The sequence below is a fragment of the Physella acuta genome, unplaced genomic scaffold (assembly GCF_028476545.2).
Source record: "Physella acuta isolate Inbredline_101_S28 unplaced genomic scaffold, ASM2847654v3 ptg000486l, whole genome shotgun sequence".
Classification (NCBI taxonomy): Eukaryota; Metazoa; Mollusca; class Gastropoda; family Physidae; genus Physella; species Physella acuta.
This window is the reverse complement of record NW_026732005.1, coordinates 345,308-352,904: the sequence shown is the minus strand read 5'-3', so window position 1 is coordinate 352,904 and position 7,597 is coordinate 345,308. Positions and strand designations below refer to the sequence as shown.

Below are 7,597 nucleotides of genomic sequence, written 5' to 3'. Positions count from 1 at the left end.
AACATGAAATTAATGCGTACTGTCATGGCATTTATTGTTTTTACGCTTATTTTGATGACATCATCAGTGCATTTTTTTACCCATGCCAAAGAAACTTTGGAAAATAGTATAAGCTTTCAATTAGACCTAGCGACGCCAACTGCTATTAAATGAAAAACTCGCTGTGAATAATCATAAGCCAGGAAACAAATACACCAAGCTTTGTCTGCCTGCTTGAAAAATCTATGTGATCATATTAAAATTTTGAAGAAATCTTTTTTTAAAAATGGCAAGCGATAAAATTATTGTTACGTTTGTAAAAATAACACAAAGGGCGAGTTGTTTTTTCCGTGTTTCAGTGTTTGAGTGTTTGGCCTTTGAAGAAAAATCCACTCAACGTCTCGCTTTTAATCGTCACAATGGACACATCTCTAATTTCCAGACTCGATTATATTTAGAATTTGATATCGATACTTCAAAATTGAAGGTGAAACAATGTGACGATACTTCACTTACCCAAATGTCAACACGAACCTTGCTGGCCATATGTGGTCAAAATATAAAGCGGTCAAGTACAATTACAACTTGCATTAATGTTTATATACTTATTATAGAAATAAGTTTAATGCACAATCACGCTGTTATTTATATTTAGACTAAAACTATCATATAATTGTACGCATTGGTTTTAGGATAGAGCTAGCATGTCTTGACATTTTTCTCTTTACTCTTTGTGTGGTGTAGGTCCTGATCCATTCTCTTCCCAGTTACCCGATCCTCGGCTGTGGTGTCGTCTCGATAGACAACCCTACGGTTTTAAATAATTCCAGAAAATTCTTTCTCCAGGCTAGTCTTGAGCGCCTTTCCCTACGCCACCCGCGGGGGCTCCACTCAAGCCCCAGACTTTATAAATGTTATGTTGGTGTCTTCGCCCAATCCAGCGCCACTTTTATTGTCTCGACTTCGCTGCCCAAGACACATTTTTTTAATTCTCCTCGTGTTTGTGTAAAGAACTCTGTGTCCTGCCTTCTTAATCCCAGAATCTTCAAAGACTGCTGTTTGTAAAGATCCGTGTCCTATTTGTGCTCATCTTGGAGACTACAGTTTTATGCTCCAAACATTAAGATCGGCTTCACGTGTAATTACAGTAGCCTAATCTTTAATGTTGTAGAGTTGGCAGTAGTTTTCCATACAAGCCACAGAACAGTGAAGAAGTAACGGGTATATTAATTCATGCACGTCCTACCTCTCATCTGTGACACCCGATTGGCTGATCTTGTTGCCACGGTAAACAAACTCCTCCACAATCTTCCTTCTATTGTTATTGCTCCTGTTGGCTATGGATGGTTATTATTGATTATTGTTAGTTATTGTAGGACATTGTCTGGTTAATGTTGTTTTTTTTTTTTGTTGCCGCTGTTACTTTAATTATTTATTTATTTTCTTTGCTCTAACGCATTACCTTAAGCCTGCGTGTGCTGTACCTGATGTGAGAGGGGAGAACGATTTTCTAACATGTGTTTATTTACATAATGTTGCCAAATATGTTTTACATTGTATTCAACCATTAATTTATTTTTAATTTTAATTTTTTTTAAAAACGTGTATTGTTTATTTTGATTGACAACTGATTTGGCCAATCTTTCAACAGTATGAACAAATAACATTTTGTTGCAAATAATTACTTTTGCATCTTTATTTAAGGAATTCAAATGTTCTTATATACCGATTAATATGTGAGAGATTAGCGTAAAGATAAGCGAATAGTGGATATAAATGGTGTTTGATGACAGTGAGACGAGACATTCCAGATGTAGACTATGGCATGATGATGATCAAAGTCCAGTCGTTAACATTGATGGGTGGATAGTTGCTGTGACGGCTATTAAAGGGGACTGGTCTTGGTTGTGTTGTGCAACTCATGATTTAGAAGTGGCAGTTAAACTCGAGGAAATGGTATTGACCTATTATGAACTACATGAAAGTGTAAGTGACAGGTACCAAAGTCGTCGAGATGTGGACAAGCTGACCATTATAGTGTCACATCCTCATGGCTGTTCTAAGCAGGTCTCTGTAGGTCACTGGGTACACAGGGAGGAGGTGGACAATATGTACAGGTAGTCGTTCACAACGTGTACCTGTCCAGGTAGCAGCGGGGCTCAGGTATACAGACTGGGGTGTAGGTGGTCTCTTCATCCACACAGTGGAGGAAGGTTTAATGGATTGAACTACAGTGGCTTGTGGGGGGACTGAAATGTGCAGTAGTGTGGGGGGGGGCTGGAATGTGAAGTTGTGTGTGTGTGGCGACTGAAATGTGTAGTTATTTGTGGGTTTGTAGACTAAAATGAGCAGTTATGTGTGTGGAGATAGAAATGTACAGTTATGTGTGAGGTTTTTTTTTGGGGGGGGGGGGCTGAAATGTGTAGTTATTTGTGGGTTTGTAGACTAAAATGAGCAGTTATGTGTGTGGAGATAGAAATGTGTAGTTATGTGTGAGGTTTTTTTTGTTTGGGGGGGGGGGGGGCTGAAATGTGTAGTTATGTGTGGGTTTGTGTGTTGACTGAAATTGTCAGTTGTCTGTTAAAAACTGGTGATTAAAATTAAGTGTTAACCTTTGTACATAATCAGATTGCAAAATCCCAATAGAATCCTAACATCTACACATCAGACAAACATTACAATAAGTGACCAACAAGACAACAGTAACACAGCAAAAGGCTAAACACTGAACACAATTACATCTAGAGTCGTAATCATTTTATATGTAACCATGTTATAGTATACCAATGAAAACCGTTTTAGAATTATCATTTTTAATTAATAGAAGCTTATATAAAAATTCTAGCTCAACTTTCTGCCTTCAACAAGTTAGATGTCAAACATAATTATGTCTGGTGATTGTAAATAAAATGTATGGTTAAAAGTACAAAGATGTTGTGTATTTGAAGTCAGTGTTTTTGTGTTGCAGTTTTGTATTGCATAAGTGGATCTAGTGACTAGCATAGATAAATTTACAAATGAATAATAAAAAAAACATGAAGGCTTATAAAAAGTTATATATTTTGCTTATTTGTAGAATGTTTGCATTTTATATAAGTTGTTTTGTTCTTAACTTTTGTAATTTATATTTCTATAACTATTATGGTGACCCAGCCCTAGTCTTTCCCCCCTCCCTCCCTCGATGTATTTATATATTATTTACATCCTCCCTAGACAAAAACAAAACCAACTAAATCTCAATGACTAGATCCACTTGTCTTATTTTTGCTGCAGTATTATGTGAGATGCTGTATAGATGCATAGCTTGGTTGAAGATGGCAGATGATGTAATATAATATGGTATAATTATTAAAGCGTTGAAAATAGAACCATTTTAGCTAACAAGATTAATGCCCATAGGCCAGTGATGCATCAAAGGTCGAGGTCGTTGCAAGGTTTCATAATCAACAGGATCATAACACAAGGAAATCTTGCTCCAATCACTGACAGGAAGAAATGAAACTGGAGATTGGAACATCAAAAGTTGTTTGAGTTTAGGTGCTAAACTGGTCTGTGAGAGACGCTCCTCTCTCTCTGGGCTTTCTCCCAACATTGTCGACACCGTTATAAAAGCAAGTTTGACCAGGGGCCAGGGTTCGGTAATCGCTTCGTATATGACATTTTTTAGCTCATCTCTAGTGTATGGAAACAATTCTGATTGGTAAAACTGGCGTAGTCCTCTGAGATCGTGTACAGTCAAGTAGCAAGTTGCTAGAAGATATTTTATCACGTCACGGTTTTGATAATTTAGAGCTAACATCATAGCTGTCATCTTCTCTGTTTCTCCATTGCTTTTTACACGATTTAAACCTTTTAATACAATACCGTTACACACCAGCATTCGAAGGTAATTACAAAAGCGGCGGAGGACAATGAACTCAAGTATTTGCTTAGGTTTAATATTATCTCTATACCAGGCCGGACGTCGGTATCTCAATACAAGCTTACCCATCAGATAGCGATACTCTGATCCAACCACAGGATTAGCTCCAGCATTTAGCAACTTTTCTGAATACTGAAACTGCTGAGTGTGCGATAAACAGTAGACTAGCGCTGTTTTGTTGTCTCTGTCTTTGACGTCAAGGTCGGCTCCAAGCGATACAAGTGTTTCTAAATAAGCCTGCATATCGCCGTGTTTGACTAAATACATGAGAGCTGTCCTGCCTTTCTTGCCTGTCATGTTAAAGTCAGCTCCGTGTTCATGGAGGATTTGAAATATAGGAGAGATACTGTCTCCTCCGAGATCACTAGTAGTAGCAGCGGCTGCCATCAATGGGGATATCCCATGAGAAGACAAGACGTCAACGTTAGCTCCAGCTTTAAGTAACATCTTGACAATGGTGATCGCATTCAGAGCTGCAGCCAATACCAGAGGCGGCAGAGGTTCAGGTAAGGTTCCATCAATGACAGTGCCTTTATCTATCAAAACTTGAGCAACGTCTGTTTCGCTTCTGTATATCGCCAGGTGTAAAGCTTTGTCGCCGTTTTTATCCACCGAATTCACGTCAGCACCTGCGTCACACAACAGGAGAGCAATCTCTTTATTTCCAGCTAACATTAAAGGCGTGTGTCCTTCTTCTGTCTGCTTGTTTACATTACAGCCTGCGTGTAGCAAATGCCGCACTACGTCTGTGCATGATCCAAGTGCAGCGAAGTGCAACGCTGTGTAGCCTTCATCGGTGTGGATATTAAGGTCAGGGTCAAGAGACAACAATTTCAAAGCTGTCTGCTCGTTGCTGTTCTCTAACGCAACCATCAGGGCAGTTTTACCAGACAAAGTATTTAGACAAACTTGTGAACGTCTGTCATTGCGATCTAAAAAATAAATTTTCTCTTCCGGACTGTGACCCAAACGTTCTTGGACATGGTGCCTCTTCAGACGTTTGCTGGATTTTTCATGTAACGTTGTCATTCTTGCGTTAATCACATCTGAAATGTGCGGATCATTTAAAAGAATATCCATAATATCACAGGAGCCGTTTTTCGCTGCAAGATGCAGAACTGCTACTTTGTTGTTCGCTGCATCTCTGACATCGCCACCTGCAGCAAGCAAACGTTCAACTAGATCAACGTTGTCCGTCTGGTCAACAAAATGTAAGGCCGTGTAGCCATCTTTATCAGCAATGTCCACACGGGCATCTGGAGTGATGAGAGAGGCTACTATTTTGGCTGAATATTCGAGCCTAGACCCTAAACTAACTGTTGATTGGACTCTACCTCTATAGACAGAAATGTCTTCTCTACCGACACCAGACTTCATATTATGTATGTTGAGATATAAACGAGACGCGATTATTAAAGGCGTTTCATGGTTGTCATCAAGTAAATTTACGTCAGCCCCTGTCTCAAGCAGCATGTTAGTAAATTCTAACTGTTCATATTCCACACTGTAATGTAAAGCTGTTTTCCTGTAGTTGTCACGTATGTTCACATCAAGTTCGTGAGCCAGTAGTATCTTTAATATTTCTAACGATTTGTTAATTCTATTCTGTGTTAGCCGAGGCTGTAAAATTTTATCTGGAACATTAAAACTATTAAACTCTTTCATCTTGGAGACGGCAACATGAAGACACGTCCTCCCATTCTTGTCAGTTTTGTTAACGTCAGCTCCACGATGTAGGATGTTTTTGACAAGTTCCACATCGTCAAGTTCTACAGCCTTTGACAAACGTGGAAAGTCTCCTTCTGAACACGCATTAACATCGCCTTTTTGCAACAATCGTTCACATTCTCGTTTTCGTTTTCCTACTGACATTTTTTTAAAAGTTGACTGACGATCTTTACGACTGAAATCTGGTTTTGATTTTCCTTCCGCTGGTTCTCTAGAGGAAGCACCCTGTGAAATAGATGTGTCAAAGTTGTAAAGTCTGCCTTGTTATTCAAAGTAATATCTTCTCGATTCTGGTAGTCTACGACGATAATTTTGTCCTACAGGACTTGTGTTAATGGAGGCGAGCGAGTTGACCGGATTCCTTCCATAATGTTGTTGACATGGAATAAAAACGTGCTTTTTAGATTTAGACCGTAAAAAAAAATAAAAAATAAAAACTTAAGCCTACAATTAATTTAGAAATTTTATATTTTTAGAATAAATGCTATAAAAGTTGCAAATCCAGAGAACTTGAAAATAATTTGTTGAGTTTAAGGCTACATTTCTATTTATTTTCATCAAGCCTAAGTTATAACCGGATGTTTCACTTTCGTAAGACAAATATTGATTGGCTGTACAGTAACTTAGTGATCGATAACTATTTGTTTACAAAACTTTGCAGATCAAGATTTTAAATAACAATGCAAATTTAAAACCCCATGACCTAGTTTTCTATTTTTAGCTTACAATGTGTACAATAAAATCCAATAGCAGGATGCCATGGTTTATGTCGCCATTACACGTGAAAACCAAATTGTTTTAGCTTTTTTTTTTTTAATTTTATTTAGTTACCGAAAATATTATAAACATCAAATACATCCAATCTTTAGTAAAGTCCGAAAAAAACCAGACAGACAGGATTTTATAACCTTATTAATTGTAACTACGCTGTGCATGATTTTTAAATGAATTTATACACCTCTCAAATACCTTTGAGACTTTTCTCGCTGGTGTCCATTTAAATCACACCTCCGTATAAATGTACTGGTCTCTACACACTTACAAGTATACACTACATTCAACAACCCGAAGAAAATGTAGTTTCGCAAATTATGTACTAAAATGTAAACTTATAGTTTTGCCAATCAGCGCCATAAAATATGTAGGCTGTATAGTATTGCACACATTTAATTTTATTCTAGCAGAAACCCTAGAGTGTTTCACACATTTACATCTATAAGCTAGACTCTAGCAATAGTAGAAGCTCGAGATTGAGATCTAGAATAGATCTTAAACACTATTCTAGACTCTATGTGTGTGTGTGTGTAATCTCAACTCAAATGTAAAAAAAAAAACTTAAAATTCAAATTGAAATACGTCCGATGCCATCAGATTGTTACCTGAATGAAATACTTACTCAGTTGTATTCAACGGACCACAACATTATACACAGATTGGCCAACCAGAGTACACCTTTATTCAAAACAATAACTATCTGACGGAAGTTTGTTTACAACATGAAATTAATGCGTACTGTCATGGCTATTCTTGTTTTTTTACCCTTATTTTGATGACATCATTAGTTAATTTTTCTTTACTAATAGTTTGCGCACTGCTATCAAATGAAAAATGCGCTCTGAATAATCATTAGCCAGGACACAAATACACCTAGCTTTATCTGCGTATTTAGTTATCTCAATTCTTTTCTTGTTCATCAGTCCATTTATCCGGCGCTTTTTTCGCTATTCACTTATGTTTACGCTTAATTTGATGGCATCATAATTCAGTTTTTGCGGAAAATAGTTTAAGCTTCTCATGGACCCAATAAATATTTTTAAAATCATGTACGATGTTATTAAAATAAATATGGTTATAAAAAATGTGACTATTTGATTTTTGCACTAGTAGGTAACCACCATACCACGGACGGCAATAGTAGGCAAACACCATACCATGGACGGCAATAGTAGGCAAACACCATACCACGAA

At 37.4% G+C, this 7,597-nt stretch overlaps 1 protein-coding gene across 1 annotated transcript; it reads right to left on the bottom strand.

Moving 5' to 3' along the window:
* Window positions 1-2,757: 2,757 nt before the first annotated feature.
* On the bottom strand, window positions 2,758-7,121 carry LOC131944230 (putative ankyrin repeat protein RF_0381). The gene is made up of 2 exons (XM_059304769.1): window positions 7,026-7,121; window positions 2,758-5,854 (listed from the first exon to the last, which is right to left on the bottom strand). Exon 2 carries the CDS (start codon window positions 5,771-5,773, stop codon window positions 3,353-3,355), a length of 2,421 nt encoding a protein of 806 aa, XP_059160752.1. The 5' UTR covers window positions 5,774-5,854; window positions 7,026-7,121; the 3' UTR covers window positions 2,758-3,352.
* Between the last annotated feature and the right edge of the window lie 476 nt (window positions 7,122-7,597).